The sequence below is a fragment of the Drosophila persimilis genome, unplaced genomic scaffold (genome assembly GCF_003286085.1).
Source record: "Drosophila persimilis strain 14011-0111.01,24,50 unplaced genomic scaffold, DperRS2 tig00000895-arrow-arrow-pilon, whole genome shotgun sequence".
Lineage (NCBI taxonomy): Eukaryota > Metazoa > Arthropoda > Insecta > Diptera > Drosophilidae > Drosophila > Drosophila persimilis.
This window is the reverse complement of record NW_020825368.1, coordinates 347446-368536: the sequence shown is the minus strand read 5'-3', so window position 1 is coordinate 368536 and position 21091 is coordinate 347446. Positions and strand designations below refer to the sequence as shown.

Sequence of the window (21091 nt, the reverse complement as noted above, 5' to 3'; positions counted from 1 at the left end):
ATGTATGTATTATTTAATCTGGCCTTCCGCTCTTGAGCATACTGAAAATATTTTGTGTTGTGTGGTCAAAATCGTGATCGTCGAGCGCAAGCTTCTGTTTAAATGCTTTTTGGAGTCTGTCCCACGCCAGGAGAAAAACTTCGCCACATCATCGCTTATATTTACTCAAAAAATGTAAACAATTCCTTACCAAGTTCTTGAAAGCGTGCTCTTCTTTAAGATAATCTTCAAATTCTTAAAAGCCTTGCCTCTAGACTGGCCAGTGGTGAACGTGGCACTGTCAATTTTACCATGTTAGGCTCTCCGCACTCTCGAGCTTTTATTGATGCGACTTCACTACGCAACGAAATAAGTTCCGCCCCCTTATTTCAAATAAGTCTATTGAGCATGAAAATGTTTCAATGCATTACCATAATTATTGGACCGATTATTTGGAGCCGTATTAGATATGTCTGAAAATATATTAAAACGAAAGCGCAAGGTAAAGCCGAAGGAAAGTCACTCAAAATGTTACCTGTTATTTGAGTATTTTCCGCTACCATTTCCTCAAAATTAAAATCGTATTGGTAAGCCACTTTTAAAAATCTAAAATTATTCAATTAAAGGAAAGTAAATGTGATTTCCACAATCTTCAAAATGAAATTTTTTTTCTGATATTTTTCTATATCATGTTGCGATGTGGTCGAGTCGAAATATAGTACTTTTGAATAGAAAATGCCCACATAGGTAGAGTTTATGGGAGAAGTAAAGTATGCTTCTAGACCAACTACTAATTGGCTATGACAAATTTTATTTTTATTTCATGTTTAATGTTTAGAGTTCAACAATGTACAGTTAAATTTCTCCAATGAGTAGTTCGAATTTATCACCATATTTTTAAGATGGCCCAGAAAGTTTTCGAACGTATATGAGCTTATGGTCTGTAGAGAACCATATTGAATGGTTTGTTTGCTTAAATGTGTTAAGCAATCAAAATTAAAAGTGAGCATTGCGTTCATATAGAAAGACGGAACTTGACTTACAAAATTATCCAGCAAGCTGGATGCAGGAGAATTTTGCGTGACACAATATTCTTTGCGTAGAAGAAGTCTTATCGCTAAGCTTAGCAGTAAAAAATGATTATACAAGCCGGTATCTAAAATGCCTTTTAATGCTATTGGTCCAGTATATAATAAAAACGTTCGAAACTCAGTGGCTTTAAATCGGTCGAGATTATCTAGAGATCTAACTTCTCTATTGAATTCCCTAGATAAAAACTTTTTAAGAGTCATAAGTTTATTATTAAGGGAAGCTATGGAGTCCCGTTTCAAAGAAAACGGAAAGTTTCCCCTTTCTGAATGCATTAGTTGCAGGAATAAAAACCCGAACGATATTTCACAGCCAATATAAAAGCGCGGGCTGGCGCATCGCATATGATTGCTCTCATAGATATTCGGAAACACATATTTTGAAACATCATCCCTTCCTTTATCAATTCTCCTTACTCGTAGACAAATTCTTGCAAATAAAGAAATTACCTGCAAATATTCCAGCTACCAAAACTGGCTTTGTGCCATTGACGTTAATCAAAATGAGACATGCTTGCATTCTAGAACTTTTACATAGCGGAAGACCGTCTACATTAATATTTAAACTTATATTCGAAGATAAATAATTAAATTTCGTAAGGAAATCTGTTAAAGAGTTTTTAAATATTAACCAAGGCATTGCCTGCCATAGTTAACCGATTAAGTCAGTTCAACTGGAATGTTCAGTAAATGGAAATTTATTACTATCGCAAAGTAATGCATTTTGTTGGAGTTCGGGTTCCGAAATATTCAATTTAACCTCAAAATCTCCAGTAGCTCTTTGCACATGTCGAGCCTCTCCGATATATGTTCGGCTTTTTCTTTTGTAAGACATTTTATTTCTTTTATTAATAACGTACTTACCTATTGGTAGAAGTTTCTATTAAATTCGTAAGAGATTGTAGAGATTTTTAACTTAGTACTGCACAATTCGACGAAAATAATTGAAATGCCAGCGCAAGGAACGCAGGCTTTATTTAAACTTGTTTCTAATGCTGGACACATGTAGAAAAAGAAAAACACGAATGACTTCTCGACCACTAATCTGTCGAGACGTGAACAGAGAGCCGAAGGAGCATTGCCGGACTGAAGGCACATGAAGGCTTGCAGCTTTTTTTTTGACTCGCTTGCGAGCTCGTTTGCGAGAGTTTTGCGACGCATAGCCATACGCTCGGGCACAAGCTAGTTTGCGAGCATTTTGCGGGACTCTCGCAAACTCTCTCCACTGTTTTTTCTCGGCGGACCATTGTGCGGGAATCAAATTCATACTGTATTGCTTACAAATTGGAAGCGGAGAGTGCCAAAATGCAATAGTTTTTTGTGTAACCATATATAAAGCTATCTTTCTCAGATCCCAAATGAGAAACAATGAAATAACTAAGAATAAAAGGAGAGCCGCGGCCCTTGTCGCGTCTCACAATGTTCCCGCTTGTTGTATTACTGCATTTTTGAAAACTACTTTAGTCATAGACTAATTATAAAATGTTTACTTTTAATATTGTAGATAGAAGTTTACTACATAGGATTTAAATGTCGAAAACAAAAGATTACAATATAAAAAAAGCGGGACGTGGCTTTCATCTGGAGGAAAAGCTACAAAAAGACAATAAAATTCAAGGAGCTGTTGAAAGCTTTGATTTAAGCCTGGATGCTTTAGAGACTGACCTGAAAAAAGCTCTCTCAGCGCACAGATCGCCACATATGAACTTAGACGAACAAATCGAATTGGACAGTTATTTGGTATACTTAACCACCACATTATATTGGATGTATTTAAAGTTACAGGGCTCAGATGTGTCTAAGGTAAAGTTATAATATTTAGTACGTATATTTAATAACTTAAGATATTGAATTTATGGTTTCAGCATGGTATAATACATGATTTGGGTCGCGCAAAGGAAATCCTGGCTAGAAGCAAGGAATTAAATACCTCACTCGAAGCTCCTCGCTTAGATATGCCAGCTACCAAGCGATTTATTGCTGCTGGAATGCATACACGTTTTTGTGGACATGGGGGGCGTTATGGTCACTGAAGAACAATACAAAAGGAGTCTTTTGGACGTTGGGAATGGTAAAATAGACAAATAATTGTTTATACAAAATAAATGGCTACACAAATGGAACATTTGGGTTTATATACAAACATGTGTGAACATATGTTCTGGTTTTTATACCCGATACTCAAAATGAGTATTGGGGTATATTAGATTTGTGGTAAAAGTGGATGTGTGTAACGTCCAGAAGGAATCGTTTCCGACCCTATAAAGTATATATATTCTTGATCAGCATCAATAGCCGAGTCGATTGAGCCCTGTCTGTCTGTCCGTCCGTCCGTCTGTCCGTCTGTCCGTCTGTCCGTCTGTCCGTCCCTTCAGCGCCTAATGCTCAAAGACTATAAGAGCTAGAGCAACGATGTTTTGGATCCAGACTTCTGTGATATGTCACTGCTCCAAAAATATTTCAAAACTTTGCCCCGCCCACTTCCGCCCCCACAAAGAGCGAAAATCTGTGGCATCCACAATTTCGACGATACGAGAAAACTAAAACGCAGAATCGTAGAAGATGACTATATCTTCTAGAGTGCAAAATCTGAACCAGATCGTATAATTATTACAGCCAGAATCACGAAAACAATTTCACTCTTTCTCGCTCTGTCTCACTCTAACACACAGGTTTCATGGTCGGTTTTGCCAATTGCAAAATATGAGTTCAAGGATCTCAGAACCTATAAAAGCCAGAGCAACCAAATTTGGTATCCACACTCCTGTGATATCGGACCTTGACCGTTTCCTGTCCAAATTTCGCCACACCCCCTTCCGCCCCCGCAAAGGACGAAAATCTGAGGCAACCACAAATCTCAGAGACTATTAAGGCTAGAGTAACCAAATTTGGTGCACACACTCCTTTAAGATGTCACTATAAAACGTATATCTCAGAATTTCGCCCCACCCCCATCCGCCCCCACAAAGGACGAAAATCTGTTGCATCCACAATATTGCAGATTTGAGAAAACTAAAAACGCAGAATCATAGATAATGACCATATCTATTAGATTGCTGAATCTGGATCAGATCAGACCATTTTTTAGCCAAAAGGAACAAATCAATTTGCAGTGGCTACGCAGCGCCCGACGTCACGCTCAGACTGATTTTCTGTCTCTCTCGCACGCACTCTTTGTCGTGTCGTTAAATATTAGCGGCGTCTGCCGGAGGAGAGCCATACTGACTTAGTATCGGGTATAACCTTAGAGTTGCGGTGTCCGCAGCAACTCACAACGTTCCCCCTCGTTTTTTTTTACTCTTACATTGGCCAAAATTTACATAAATTAAAAGATTTTATTATACGTTATTCGTGACGAAAAAGATGATATTATCTTCGTGTTGATTTGTTATAAGGATATTGAAAGCGATATTGAATACAGACAAATTAAAATTTTTCTCTGAATATTACTGTGTCGTTCTTTCTGACACTTGTGTTTGTAAGCGAGGCAAATACGATCATGACCGTGACTCTGCTCAGTCCCTTCTAGACTCATTATTTTTCTGAATGTAGACATTAAGCAAACCGACACGACAGTAAATCATATAGCTTGCTAATAGTCACAATAGGCAAAATAGCCAGTCTAGCGAAATAAAATTAAAATTTTAAAATGTAAATATATATGGTATATACACTACTGGCCCAAAAATAAATACATCGGTGTCGTGCTAGTTTGTTATGGAATAGCTCGAATTTTTCTAAAAGTATGAATGCCAATTGTTTATATTTGGAAAGGTTTCAGTCTTGCCAAATATTTAAATCAAAAATTAAAGTGGGGAACCATTTTTATAAAAATTTTATTATAGCCAGAATCAAGAAAACAATTTCATTCTTTCTCGCTCTGTCTCTCTCTCTAACACACAGGTTTCATGGTCGGTTTAGCTAACGAAAATCTTGGTCATCCACAAATCTCAGAGACTATTAAAGCTAGAGTAACAAAATTTGGTATCCGCACTTCTGTTAGATCTCACTATAAAAGGTATATCTCACAATTTCGCCCCACCCCCTTCCGCCCCCACAGAGGACGAAAATCTATTGTATCCACAATATTGAGGATACGAGAAAACTAAAAACGCAGATTCATAGATAATGACCATATCTATCAGATTGCTGAATCTGGATCAGATCAGATCAGATCATTTTTATAGCCAAAAGGAACAAATCAATTTGCAGTGGATACGCAGCGCCCGACGTCACGGTCAGACTGATTTTCTGTCTCTCTCGCACGCACTCTTTGTCGTGTCGCAGCAACTCACAACGTTCCCCCTCGTTTTGATATTATTTTATATCAAAAACGACTCGCAAAAGGCTCGCAAACGATATCGCAAAAGGCTCGCAAACGATATCGCAAAAGGCTCATAAATGATATCGTAAAAGGCCCGTTCCTATTTTGTTCCGTAATAAAAAATATTTGTAATTTTTAATATGACATGAATTTAATATATTAATATTGAATATTGAAGATATATGTATGTATTATTTAATCTGGCCTTCCGCTCTTGAGCATACTGAAAATATTTTTGTGTTGTGTGGTCAAAATCGTGATCGTCGAGCGCAAACTTCTGTTTAAATGCTTTTCGGAGTCTGTCCCACGCCAGGAGAAAAACTTCGCCACATCATCGCTTATATTTACTCAAAAATGTAAACAATTCCTTACCAAGTTCTTGAAAGCGTGCTCTTCTTTGAGATAATCTTCAAATTCTTAAAAGCCTAGCTTCTAGACTGGCCAGTGGTGAACGTGGCACTGTCAATTTTACCATGTTAGGCTCTCCGCACTCTCGAGCTTTTATTGATGCGACTTCACTACGCAACGAAATAAGTTCCGCCCCCTTATTTCAAATAAGTCTATTGAGCATGAAAATGTTTCCAATGCATTACCATAATTATTGGACCGATTATTTGGAGCCGTATTAGATATGTCTGAAAATATATTAAAACGAAAGCGCAAGGTAAAGCCGAAGGAAAGTCACTCAAAATGTTACCTGTTATTTGAGTATTTTCCGCTACCATTTCCTCAAAATTAAAATCGTATTGGTAAGCCACTTTTAAAAATCTAAAATTATTCAATTAAAGGAAAGTAAATGTGATTTCCCACAATCTTCAAAATGAAATTTTTTTTCTGATATTTTTCTATATCATGTTTGCGATGTGGTCGAGTCGAAATATAGTACTTTGAATAGAAAATGCCCACATAGGTAGAGTTTATGGGAGAAGTAAAGTATGCTTCTAGACCAACTACTAATTGGCTATGACAAATTTTATTTTTTATTTCATGTTTAATGTTTAGAGTTCAACAATGTACAGTTAAATTTCTCCAATGAGTAGTTCGAATTTATCACCATATTTTTAAGATGGCCCAGAAAGTTTTCGAACGTATATGAGCTTATGGTCTGTAGAGAACCATATTGAATGGTTTGTTTGCTTAAATGTGTTAAGCAATCAAAATTAAAAGTGAGCATTGCGTTCATATAGAAAGACGGAACTTGACTTACAAAATTATCCAGCAAGCTGGATGCAGGAGAATTTTGCGTGACACAATATTCTTTGCGTAGAAGAAGTCTTATCGCTAAGCTTAGCAGTAAAACATGATTATACAAGCCGGTATCTAAAATGCCTTTTAATGCTATTGGTCCAGTATATAATAAAAACGTTCGAAACTCAGTGGCTTTAAATCGGTCGAGATTATCTAGAGATCTAACTTCTCTATTGAATTCCCTAGATAAAACTTTTTAAGAGTCATAAGTTTATTATTAAGGGAAGCTATGGAGTCCCGTTTCAAAGAAAATTTATGACCTTTTGCTCTTACTAAGTCCCTAGGACCGTTTTTATGACGTAAAGACAAACTACGTGCATGTAGTCTAAGGGAAACTGATTTACCATATTCATTGGCATATTATCAAGAACATGTTTGCCTTGGATGTTGTGGTTTTCAGGTTGAAACTACGATTTCGGAAGCTATCATTGGTTCGTGGTAGGTTAATTGATTTCTTGAAACTTTGACGGTTACAGAAAGTTTCCACTTTCTGAATGCATTAGTTGCAGGAATAAAAACCCGAACGATATTTCACAGCCAATATAAAGCGCGGGCTGGCGCATCGCATATGATTGCTCTCATAGATATCGGAAACACATATTTTGAAACATCATCCCTTCCTTATCAATTCTCCTTACTCGTAGACAAATTCTTGCAATAAAGAAATTACCTGCAAATATTCCAGCTACCAAAACTGCTTTGTGCCATTGACGTTAATCAAAATGAGACATGCTTGCATTCTAGAACTTTACATAGCGGAAGACCGTCTACATTAATATTTAAACTTATATTCGAAGATAAATAATTAAATTCGTAAGGAAATCTGTTAAAGAGTTTTTAATATTAACCAAGGCATTGCCTGCCATAGTGCTGACATTATTTGCAGACAGCCACCTAGTTAACCGATTAAGTCAGTTCAACTGGAATGTTCAGTAAATGGAAATTTATTACTATCGCAAAGTAATGCATTTTGTTGGAGTTCGGGTTCCGAAATATTCAATTTAACCTCAAAATCGCCAGTAGCTCTTTGCACATGTCGAGCCTCTCCGATATATGTTCGGCTTTTTCTTTTGTAAGACATTTTATTTCTTTTATTAATAACGTACTTACCTATTGGTAGAAGTTTCTATTACATTCGTAAGAGATTGTAGAGATTTTTTAACTTAGTACTGCACAATTCGACGAAAATAATTGAAATGGCCAGCGCAAGGACGCAGGCTTTATTGAACTTGTTTCTAATGCTGGAAACATGTAGAAAAAGAAAAATACGAATGACTTCTCGACCACTAATCTAAGGAGCATTGCCGGACTGAAGGCACATGAAGGCTTGCTGCTTTTATTTTTGACTCGCTTGCGAGCTCGTTTGCGAGAGTTTTGCGACGCATAGCCATACGCTCGTACACAAGCTAGTTTGCGAGCATTTTGCGGGACTCTCGCAAAGGCACGTTTGTTTTGTTTGCTGAGTAGTTCTCTTAGTAAGTTAAGTACTAATTTTGCTCTCATATAGTCTAACAGGGGCAGCGCCCCTCGGTCGTTTGGGCGGGAGGAGAGGAGAACTGCACTTGCCTGGGATCCGCGCGTAACAGCTTGTACTGGTGTCCACACGGGCCACTTAATGTGCAGTAACTGCATAGCCACTTCAAAGATGCAGTCAGTGCATATCATCGTTCAAATATAATGTTCAAATCTTTGTTTTTGGATTCTTTTCCTGGCTATTGATGATGATCAAAAATATTTATTCTTTATGAGGCCGGAAACGCTTCGTTTTTGGTGTTACACGCATCCACCACTAATCTTATATATCCATATACTCTTAAAGTATCTGGTATAAAAAATCAATGTTGTGTCATCACAGGAAAACGGATCTGATGTGCTTAAAAATATACTGCGCTCCACTGTTTTTCTCGGCGGACCATTATGCGGGAATCAAATTCATACTGTATTGCTTACAAATTGGAAGCGGAGAGTGCCAAAATGCAATAGTTTTTTGTGTAACCATATATAAAGCTATCTTTCTCAGATCCCAATGAGAAACAATGAAATAACTAAGAATAAAAGGAGAGCCGCGGCCCTTGTCGCATCTCACAATGTTCCCGCTTGTTGTATTACTGCATTTTTGAAAACTACTTTAGTCATAGACTAATTATAAAATGTTTACTTTTAATATTGTAGATAGAAGTTTACTACATAGGATTTAAATGTCGAAAACAAAAGATTACAATATAAAAAAAGCGGGACGTGGCTTTCATCTGGAGGAAAAGCTATAAAAAGACAATAAAATTCAAGGAGCTGTTGAAAGCTTTGATTTAAGCCTGGATGCTTTAGAGGACTGACCTGAAAAAAGCTCTCTCAGCGCACAGATCGCCACATATGAACTTAGACGAACAAATCGAATTGGACAGTTATTTGGTATACTTAACCACCACATTATATTGGATGTATTTAAAGTTACAGGGCTCAGATGTGTCTAAGGTAAGTTATAATATTTAGTACGTATATTTAATAACTTAAGATATTGAATTTATGGTTTCAGCATGGTATAATACATGATTTGGGTCGCGCAAAGGAAATCCTGGCTAGAAGCAAGGAATTAAATACCTCACTCGAAGCTCCTCGCTTAGATATGCCAGCTACCAAGCGATTTATTGCTGCTGGAATGCATACACGTTTTGTGGACATGGGGGGCGTTATGGTCACTGAAGAACAATACAAAAGGAGTCTTTTGGACGTTGGGAATGGTAAAATAAACAAATAATTGTTTATACAAAATAAATGGCTACACAAATGGAACATTTTGGGTTTATATACAAACATGTGTGAACATATGTTCTGGTTTTTTTTTTTATACCCGATACTCAAAATGAGTATTGGGGTATATTAGATTTGTGGTAAAAGTGGATGTGTGTAACGTCCAGAAGGAATCGTTTCCGACCCTATAAAGTATATATATTCTTGATCAGCATCAATAGCCGAGTCGATTGAGCCCTGTCTGTCTGTCCGTCCGTCCGTCTGTCCGTCTGTCCGTCCCCTTCAGCGCCTAGTGCTCAAAGACTATAAGAGCTAGAGCAACGATGTTTTGGATCCAGACTTCTGTGATATGTCACTGCTACAAAAATATTTCAAAACTTTGCCCCGCCCTTTTCCGCCCCCACAAAGAGCGAAAATCTGTGGCATCCACAATTTCGACGATACGAGAAAACTAAAAACGCAGAATCGTAGAAGATGACTATATCTTCTAGAGTGCAAAATCTGAACCAGATCGTATAATTATTACAGCCAGAATCACGAAAACAATTTCACTCTTTCTCGCTCTGTCTCACTCTAACACACAGGTTTCATGGTCGGTTTTGCCAATTGCAAAATATGAGTTCAAGGATCTCAGAACCTATAAAAGCCAGAGCAACCAAATTTGGTATCCACACTCCTGTGATATCGGACCTTGACCGTTTCCTGTCCAAATTTCGCCACACCCCCTTCCGCCCCCGCAAAGGACGAAAATCTGAGGCAACCACAAATCTCAGAGACTATTAAGGCTAGAGTAACCAAATTTGGTGCACACACTCCTTTAAGATGTCACTATAAAACGTATATCTCAGAATTTCGCCCCACCCCCATTCGCCCCCACAAAGGGGGCCCCACCATATTTTTAAGATGGCCCAGAAAGTTTTCGAACGTATATGAGCTTATGGTCTGTAGAGAACCATATTGAATGGTTTGTTTGCTTAAATGTGTTAAGCAATCAAAATTAAAAGTGAGCATTGCGTTCATATAGAAAGACGGAACTTGACTTACAAAATTATCCAGCAAGCTGGATGCAGGAGAATTTTGCGTGACACAATATTCTTTGCGTAGAAGAAGTCTTATCGCTAAGCTTAGCAGTAAAAAATGATTATACAAGCCGGTATCTAAAATGCCTTTTAATGCTATTGGTCCAGTATATAATAAAAACGTTCGAAACTCAGTGGCTTTAAATCGGTCGAGATTATCTAGAGATCTAACTTCTCTATTGAATTCCCTAGATAAAAACTTTTTAAGAGACATAAGTTTATTATTAAGGGAAGCTATGGAGTCCCGTTTCAAAGAAAATGTATGACGTTTTGCTCTTACTAAAGTCCCTAGGACCGTTTTTATGACGTAAAGACAAACTACGTGCATGTAGTCTAAGGGAAACTGATTTACCATATTCATTGGCATATTATCAAGAACATGTTTGCCTTGGATGTTGTGGTTTTCAGGTTGAATACGATTTCGGAAGCTATCATTGGTTCGTGGTAGGTTAATTGATTTCTTGAAACTTTGACGGTTACAGAAAGTTTCCCCTTTCTGAATGCATTAGTTGCAGGAATAAAACCCGAACGATATTTCACAGCCAATATAAAAGCGCGGGCTGGCGCATCGCATATGATTGCTCTCATAGATATTCGGAAACACATATTTTGAAACATCATCCCTTCCTTTATCAATTCTCCTTACTCGTAGACAAATTCTTGCAAATAAAGAAATTACCTGCAAATATTCCAGCTACCAAAACTGGCTTTGTGCCATTGACGTTAATCAAAATGAGACATGCTTGCATTCTAGAACTTTTACATAGCGGAAGACCGTCTACATTAATATTTAAACTTATATTCGAAGATAAATAATTAAATTTCGTAAGGAAATCTGTTAAAGAGTTTTTAAATATTAACCAAGGCATTGCCTGCCATAGTTAACCGATTAAGTCAGTTCAACTGGAATGTTCAGTAAATGGAAATTTATTACTATCGCAAAGTAATGCATTTTGTCGGAGTTCGGGTTCCGAAATATTCAATTTAACCTCAAAATCTCCAGTAGCTCTTTGCACATGTCGAGCCTCTCCGATATATGTTCGGCTTTTTCTTTTGTAAGACATTTTATTTCTTTTATTAATAACGTACTTACCTATTGGTAGAAGTTTCTATTAAATTCGTAAGAGATTGTAGAGATTTTTAACTTAGTACTGCACAATTCGACGAAAATAATTGAAATGCCAGCGCAAGGAACGCAGGCTTTATTTAAACTTGTTTCTAATGCTGGACACATGTAGAAAAAGAAAAACACGAATGACTTCTCGACCACTAATCTGTCGAGACGTGAACAGAGAGCCGAAGGAGCATTGCCGGACTGAAGGCACATGAAGGCTTGCAGCTTTTTTTTTTGACTCGCTTGCGAGCTCGTTTGCGAGAGTTTTGCGACGCATAGCCATACGCTCGTACACAAGCTAGTTTGCGAGCATTTTGCGGGACTCTCGCAAACTCTCTCCACTGTTTTTTCTCGGCGGACCATTGTGCGGGAATCAAATTCATACTGTATTGCTTACAAATTGGAAGCGGAGAGTGCCAAAATGCAATAGTTTTTTGTGTAACCATATATAAAGCTATCTTTCTCAGATCCCAAATGAGAAACAATGAAATAACTAAGAATAAAAGGAGAGCCGCGGCCCTTGTCGCGTCTCACAATGTTCCCGCTTGTTGTATTACTGCATTTTTGAAAACTACTTTAGTCATAGACTAATTATAAAATGTTTACTTTTAATATTGTAGATAGAAGTTTACTACATAGGATTTAAATGTCGAAAACAAAAGATTACAATATAAAAAAAGCGGGACGTGGCTTTCATCTGGAGGAAAAGCTACAAAAAGACAATAAAATTCAAGGAGCTGTTGAAAGCTTTGATTTAAGCCTGGATGCTTTAGAGACTGACCTGAAAAAAGCTCTCTCAGCGCACAGATCGCCACATATGAACTTAGACGAACAAATCGAATTGGACAGTTATTTGGTATACTTAACCACCACATTATATTGGATGTATTTAAAGTTACAGGGCTCAGATGTGTCTAAGGTAAAGTTATAATATTTAGTACGTATATTTAATAACTTAAGATATTGAATTTATGGTTTCAGCATGGTATAATACATGATTTGGGTCGCGCAAAGGAAATCCTGGCTAGAAGCAAGGAATTAAATACCTCACTCGAAGCTCCTCGCTTAGATATGCCAGCTACCAAGCGATTTATTGCTGCTGGAATGCATACACGTTTTGTGGACATGGGGGGCGTCACTGAAGAACAATACAAAAGGAGTCTTTTGGACGTGGGAATGGTAAAATAGACAAATAATTGTTTATACAAAATAAATGGCTACACAAATGGAACATTTTGGGTTTATATACAAACATGTGTGAACATATGTTCTGGTTTTTATACCCGATACTCAAAATGAGTATTGGGGTATATTAGATTTGTGGTAAAAGTGGATGTGTGTAACGTCCAGAAGGAATCGTTTCCGACCCTATAAAGTATATATATTCTTGATCAGCATCAATAGCCGAGTCGATTGAGCCCTGTCTGTCTGTCCGTCCGTCCGTCTGTCCGTCTGTCCGTCTGTCCGTCCCCTTCAGCGCCTAATGCTCAAAGACTATAAAAGCTAGAGCAACGATGTTTTGGATCCAGACTTCTGTGATATGTCACTGCTCCAAAACTTTGCCCCGCCCACTTCCGCCCCCACAAAGAGCGAAAATCTGTGGCATCCACAATTTCGACGATACGAGAAAACTAAAAACGCAGAATCGTAGAAGATGACTATATCTTCTAGAGTGCAAAATCTGAACCAGATCGTATAATTATTACAGCCAGAATCACGAAAACAATTTCACTCTTTCTCGCTCTGTCTCACTCTAACACACAGGTTTCATGGTCGGTTTTGCCAATTGCAAAATATGAGTTCAAGGATCTCAGAACCTATAAAAGCCAGAGCAACCAAATTTGGTATCCACACTCCTGTGATATCGGACCTTGACCGTTTCCTGTCCAAATTTCGCCACACCCCCTTCCGCCCCCGCAAAGGACGAAAATCTGAGGCAACCACAAATCTCAGAGACTATTAAGGCTAGAGTAACCAAATTTGGTGCACACACTCCTTTAAGATGTCACTATAAAACGTATATCTCAGAATTTCGCCCCACCCCCATCCGCCCCCACAAAGGACGAAAATCTGTTGCATCCACAATATTGCAGATTTGAGAAAACTAAAACGCAGAATCATAGATAATGACCATATCTATTAGATTGCTGAATCTGGATCAGATCAGACCATTTTTTTAGCCAAAAGGAACAAATCAATTTGCAGTGGCTACGCAGCGCCCGACGTCACGCTCAGACTGATTTTCTGTCTCTCTCGCACGCACTCTTTGTCGTGTCGTTAAATATTAGCGGCGTCTGCCGGAGGAGAGCCATACTGACTTAGTATCGGGTATAACCTTAGAGTTGCGGTGTCCGCAGCAACTCACAACGTTCCCCCTCGTTTTTTTTTACTCTTACATTGGCCAAAATTTACATAAATTAAAAGATATTTTATTATACGTTATTCGTGACGAAAAAGATGATATTATCTTCGTGTTGATTTGTTATAAGGATATTGAAAGCGATATTGAATACAGACAAATTAAAATTTTTCTCTGAATATTACTGTGTCGTTCTTTCTGACACTTGTGTTTGTAAGCGAGGCAAATACGATCATGACCGTGACTCTGCTCAGTCCCTTCTAGACTCATTATTTTTCTGAATGTAGACATTAAGCAAACCGACACGACAGTAAATCATATAGCTTGCTAATAGTCACAATAGGCAAAATAGCCAGTCTAGCGAAATAAAATTAAAATTTTAAAATGTAAATATATATGGTATATACACTACTGGCCCAAAAAATAAATACATCGGTGTCGTGCTAGTTTGTTATGGAATAGCTCGAATTTTTCTAAAAGTATGAATGCCAATTGTTTATATTTGGAAAGGTTTCAGTCTTGCCAAATATTTAAATCAAAAATTAAAGTGGGGGAACCATTTTTATAAAAATTTTATTATAGCCAGAATCAAGAAAACAATTTCATTCTTTCTCGCTCTGTCTCTCTCTCTAACACACAGGTTTCATGGTCGGTTTAGCTAACGAAAATCTTGGTCATCCACAAATCTCAGAGACTATTAAAGCTAGAGTAACAAAATTTGGTATCCGCACTTCTGTTAGATCTCACTATAAAAGGTATATCTCACAATTTCGCCCCACCCCCTTCCGCCCCACAGAGGACGAAAATCTATTGTATCCACAATATTGAGGATACGAGAAAACTAAAAACGCAGATTCATAGATAATGACCATATCTATCAGATTGCTGAATCTGGATCAGATCAGATCATTTTTATAGCCAAAAGGAACAAATCAATTTGCAGTGGATACGCAGCGCCCGACGTCACGGTCAGACTGATTTTCTGTCTCTCTCGCACGCACTCTTTGTCGTGTCGCAGCAACTCACAACGTTCCCCCTCGTTTTGATATTATTTTATATCAAAAACGACTCGCAAAAGGCTCGCAAACGATATCGCAAAAGGCTCGCAAACGATATCGCAAAAGGCTCATAAATGATATCGTAAAAGGCCCGTTCCTATTTTGTTCCGTAATAAAAAATATTTGTAATTTTTAATATGACATGAATTTAATATATTAATATTGAATATTGAAGATATATGTATGTATTATTTAATCTGGCCTTCCGCTCTTGAGCATACTGAAAATATTTTTGTGTTGTGTGGTCAAAATCGTGATCGTCGAGCGCAAACTTCTGTTTAAATGCTTTTTGGAGTCTGTCCCACGCCAGGAGAAAAACTTCGCCACATCATCGCTTATATTTACTCAAAAAATGTAAACAATTCCTTACCAAGTTCTTGAAAGCGTGCTCTTCTTTGAGATAATCTTCAAATTCTTAAAAGCCTAGCTTCTAGACTGGCCAGTGGTGAACGTGGCACTGTCAATTTTACCATGTTAGGCTCTCCGCACTCTCGAGCTTTTATTGATGCGACTTCACTACGCAACGAAATAAGTTCCGCCCCCTTATTTCAAATAAGTCTATTGAGCATGAAAATGTTTCAATGCATTACCATAATTATTGGACCGATTATTTGGAGCCGTATTAGATATGTCTGAAAATATATTAAAACGAAAGCGCAAGGTAAAGCCGAAGGAAAGTCACTCAAAATGTTACCTGTTATTTGAGTATTTTCCGCTACCATTTCCTCAAAATTAAAATCGTATTGGTAAGCCACTTTTAAAAATCTAAAATTATTCAATTAAAGGAAAGTAAATGTGATTTCCACAATCTTCAAAATGAAATGTTTTTTCTGATATTTTTCTATATCATGTTGCGATGTGGTCGAGTCGAAATATAGTACTTTTGAATAGAAAATGCCCACATAGGTAGAGTTTATGGGAGAAGTAAAGTATGCTTCTAGACCAACTACTAATTGGCTATGACAAATTTTATTTTTTATTTCATGTTTAATGTTTAGAGTTCAACAATGTACAGTTAAATTTCTCCAATGAGTAGTTCGAATTTATCACCATATTTTTAAGATGGCCCAGAAAGTTTTCGAACGTATATGAGCTTATGGTCTGTAGAGAACCATATTGAATGGTTTGTTTGCTTAAATGTGTTAAGCAATCAAAATTAAAAGTGAGCATTGCGTTCATATAGAAAGACGGAACTTGACTTACAAAATTATCCAGCAAGCTGGATGCAGGAGAATTTTGCGTGACACAATATTCTTTGCGTAGAAGAAGTCTTATCGCTAAGCTTAGCAGTAAAAAATGATTATACAAGCCGGTATCTAAAATGCCTTTTAATGCTATTGGTCCAGTATATAATAAAAACGTTCGAAACTCAGTGGCTTTAAATCGGTCGAGATTATCTAGAGATCTAACTTCTCTATTGAATTCCCTAGATAAAAACTTTTTAAGAGTCATAAGTTTATTATTAAGGGAAGCTATGGAGTCCCGTTTCAAAGAAAATTTATGACCTTTTGCTCTTACTAAAGTCCCTAGGACCGTTTTTATGACGTAAAGACAAACTACGTGCATGTAGTCTAAGGGAAACTGATTTACCATATTCATTGGCATATTATCAAGAACATGTTTGCCTTGGATGTTGTGGTTTTCAGGTTGAATACGATTTCGGAAGCTATCATTGGTTCGTGGTAGGTTAATTGATTTCTTGAAACTTTGACGGTTACAGAAAGTTTCCCCTTTCTGAATGCATTAGTTGCAGGAATAAAAACCCGAACGATATTTCACAGCCAATATAAAAGCGCGGGCTGGCGCATCGCATATGATTGCTCTCATAGATATTCGGAAACACATATTTTGAAACATCATCCCTTCCTTTATCAATTCTCCTTACTCGTAGACAAATTCTTGCAAATAAAGAAATTACCTGCAAATATTCCAGCTACCAAAACTGGCTTTGTGCCATTGACGTTAATCAAAATGAGACATGCTTGCATTCTAGAACTTTTACATAGCGGAAGACCGTCTACATTAATATTTAAACTTATATTCGAAGATAAATAATTAAATTTCGTAAGGAAATCTGTTAAAGAGTTTTTAAATATTAACCAAGGCATTGCCTGCCATAGTGCTGACATTATTTGCAGACAGCCACCTAGTTAACCGATTAAGTCAGTTCAACTGGAATGTTCAGTAAATGGAAATTTATTACTATCGCAAAGTAATGCATTTTGTTGGAGTTCGGGTTCCGAAATATTCAATTTAACCTCAAAATCGCCAGTAGCTCTTTGCACATGTCGAGCCTCTCCGATATATGTTCGGCTTTTTCTTTTGTAAGACATTTTATTTCTTTTATTAATAACGTACTTACCTATTGGTAGAAGTTTCTATTAAATTCGTAAGAGATTGTAGAGATTTTTAACTTAGTACTGCACAATTCGACGAAAATAATTGAAATGCCAGCGCAAGGAACGCAGGCTTTATTTGAACTTGTTTCTAATGCTGGAAACATGTAGAAAAAGAAAAATACGAATGACTTCTCGACCACTAATCTAAGGAGCATTGCCGGACTGAAGGCACATGAAGGCTTGCTGCTTTTATTTTTGACTCGCTTGCGAGCTCGTTTGCGAGAGTTTTGCGACGCATAGCCATACGCTCGTACACAAGCTAGTTTGCGAGCATTTTGCGGGACTCTCGCAAAAGGCACGTTTGTTTGTTTGCTGAGTAGTTCTCTTAGTAAGTTAAGTACTAATTTTGCTCTCATATTAGTCTAACAGGGGCAGCGCCCCTCGGTCGTTTGGGCGGGAGGAGAGGAGAACTGCACTTTGCCTGGGATCCGCGCGTAACAGCCTTCTACTGGTGTCACACGGGCCACTTAATGGTGCAGTAACTGCATAGCCACTTCAAAGATGCAGTCAGTGCATATCATCGTTCAAATATAATGTTCAAATCTTCGTTTTTGGATTCTTTTCCTGGCTATTGATGATGATCAAAAATATTTATTCTTTATGAGGCCGGAAACGCTTCGTTTTTGGTGTTACACGCATCCACCACTAATCTTATATATCCATATACTCTTAAAGTATCTGGTATAAAAAATCAATGTTGTGTCATCACAGGAAAACGGATCTGATGTGCTTAAAAATATACTGCGCTCCACTGTTTTTTCTCGGCGGACCATTATGCGGGAATCAAATTCATACTGTATTGCTTACAAATTGGAAGCGGAGAGTGCCAAAATGCAATAGTTTTTTGTGTAACCATATATAAAGCTATCTTTCTCAGATCCCAAATGAGAAACAATGAAATAACTAAGAATAAAAGGAGAGCCGCGGCCCTTGTCGCGTCTCACAATGTTCCCGCTTGTTGTATTACTGCATTTTTGAAAACTACTTTAGTCATAGACTAATTATAAAATGTTTACTTTTAATATTGTAGATAGAAGTTTACTACATAGGATTTAAATGTCGAAAACAAAAGATTACAATATAAAAAAAGCGGGACGTGGCTTTCATCTGGAGGAAAAGCTATAAAAAGACAATAAAATTCAAGGAGCTGTTGAAAGCTTTGATTTAAGCCTGGATGCTTTAGAGACTGACCTGAAAAAAGCTCTCTCAGCGCACAGATCGCCACATATGAACTTAGACGAACAAATCGAATTGGACAGTTATTTGGTATACTTAACCACCACATTATATTGGATGTATTTAAAGTTACAGGGCTCAGATGTGTCTAAGGTAAAGTTATAATATTTAGTACGTATATTTAATAACTTAAGATATTGAATTTATGGTTTCAGCATGGTATAATACATGATTTGGGTCGCGCAAAGGAAATCCTGGCTAGAAGCAAGGAATTAAATACCTCACTCGAAGCTCCTCGCTTAGATATGCCAGCTACCAAGCGATTTATTGCTGCTGGAATGCATACACGTTTTGTGGACATGGGGGGCGTTATGGTCACTGAAGAACAATACAAAAGGAGTCTTTTGGACGTTGGGAATGGTAAAATAAACAAATAATTGTTTATACAAAATAAATGGCTACACAAATGGAACATTTTGGGTTTATATACAAACATGTGTGAACATATGTTCTGGTTTTTTTTTTTATACCCGATACTCAAAATGAGTATTGGGGTATATTAGATTTGTGGTAAAAGTGGATGTGTGTAACGTCCAGAAAAAATCGTTTCCGACCCTATAAAGTATATATATTCTTGATCAGCATCAATAGCCGAGTCGATTGAGCCCTGTCTGTCTGTCCGTCCGTCCGTCTGTCCGTCTGTCCGTCCCCTTCAGCGCCTAGTGCTCAAAGACTATAAGAGCTAGAGCAACGATGTTTTGGATCCAGACTTCTGTGATATGTCACTGCTACAAAAATATTTCAAAACTTTGCCCCGCCCTTTTCCGCCCCCACAAAGAGCGAAAATCTGTGGCATCCACAATTTCGACGATACGAGAAAACTAAAAACGCAGAATCGTAGAAGATGACTATATCTTCTAGAGTGCAAAATCTGAACCAGATCGTATAATTATTACAGCCAGAATCACGAAAACAATTTCACTCTTTCTCGCTCTGTCTCACTCTAACACACAGGTTTCATGGTCGGTTTTGCCAATTGCAAAATATGAGTTCAAGGATCTCAGAACCTATAAAAGCCAGAGCAACCAAATTTGGTATCCACACTCCTGTGATATCGGACCTTGACCGTTTCCTGTCCAAATTTCGCCACACCCCCTTCCGCCCCCGCAAAGGACGAAAATCTGAGGCAACCACAAATCTCAGAGACTATTAAGGCTAGAGTAACCAAATTTGGTGCACACACTCCTTTAAGATGTCACTATAAAACGTATATCTCAGAATTTCGCCCCACCCCCATCCGCCCCCACAAAGGGGGCCCCACCATATTTTTAAGATGGCCCAGAAAGTTTTCGAACGTATATGAGCTTATGGTCTGTAGAGAACCATATTGAATGGTTTGTTTGCTTAAATGTGTTAAGCAATCAAAATTAAAAGTGAGCATTGCGTTCATATAGAAAGACGGAACTTGACTTACAAAATTATCCAGCAAGCTGGATGCAGGAGAATTTTGCGTGACACAATATTCTTTGCGTAGAAGAAGTCTTATCGCTAAGCTTAGCAGTAAAAAATGATTATACAAGCCGGTATCTAAAATGCCTTTTAATGCTATTGGTTCAGTATATAATAAAAACGTTCGAAACTCAGTGGCTTTAAATCGGTCGAGATTATCTAGAGATCTAACTTCTCTATTGAATTCCCTAGATAAAAACTTTTTAAGAGACATAAGTTTATTATTAAGGGAAGCTATGGAGTCCCGTTTCAAAGAAAATGTATGACGTTTTGCTCTTACTAAAGTCCCTAGGACCGTTTTTATGACGTAAAGACAAACTACGTGCATGTAGTCTAAGGGAAACTGATTTACCATATTCATTGGCATATTATCAAGAACATGTTTGCCTTGGATGTTGTGGTTTTCAGGTTGAATACGATTTCGGAAGCTATCATTGGTTCGTGGTAGGTTAATTGATTTCTTGAAACTTTGACGGTTACAGAAAGTTTCCCCTTTCTGAATGCATTAGTTGCAGGAATAAAAACCCGAACGATATTTCACAGCCAATATAAAAGCGCGGGCTGGCGCATCGCATATGATTGCTCTCATAGATATTCGGAAACACATATTTTGAAACATCATCCCTTCCTTTATCAATTCTCCTTACTCGTAGACAAATTCTTGCAAATAAAGAAATTACCTGCAAATATTCCAGCTACCAAAACTGGCTTTGTGCCATTGACGTTAATCAAAATGAGACATGCTTGCATTCTAGAACTTTTACATAGCGGAAGACCGTCTACATTAATATTTAAACTTATATTCGAAGATAAATAATTAAATTTCGTAAGGAAATCTGTTAAAGAGTTTTTAAATATTAACCAAGGCATTGCCTGCCATAGTGCTGACATTATTTGCAGACAGCCACCGAGTTAACCGATTAAGTCAGTTCAACTGGAATGTTCAGTAAATGGAAATTTATTACTATCGCAAAGTAATGCATTTTGTTGGAGTTCGGGTTCCGAAATAT

General features: G+C 37.5%; 2 protein-coding genes across 2 annotated transcripts; both read left to right on the top strand.

Annotated features, from left to right (window-relative positions):
- Window positions 1–8982: 8982 nt before the first annotated feature.
- On the top strand, window positions 8983–9394 carry LOC113566759. The gene is made up of 2 exons (XM_026993794.1): window positions 8983–9111; window positions 9173–9394. Exons 1-2 carry the CDS (start codon window positions 9010–9012, stop codon window positions 9392–9394), a joined length of 324 nt encoding a protein of 107 aa, XP_026849595.1. The 5' UTR covers window positions 8983–9009.
- A 2804-nt stretch (window positions 9395–12198) lies between these two features.
- On the top strand, window positions 12199–19009 carry LOC113566758. The gene is made up of 3 exons (XM_026993793.1): window positions 12199–12499; window positions 12562–12705; window positions 18932–19009. Exons 1-3 carry the CDS (start codon window positions 12227–12229, stop codon window positions 19007–19009), a joined length of 495 nt encoding a protein of 164 aa, XP_026849594.1. The 5' UTR covers window positions 12199–12226.
- Window positions 19010–21091: the final 2082 nt, after the last annotated feature.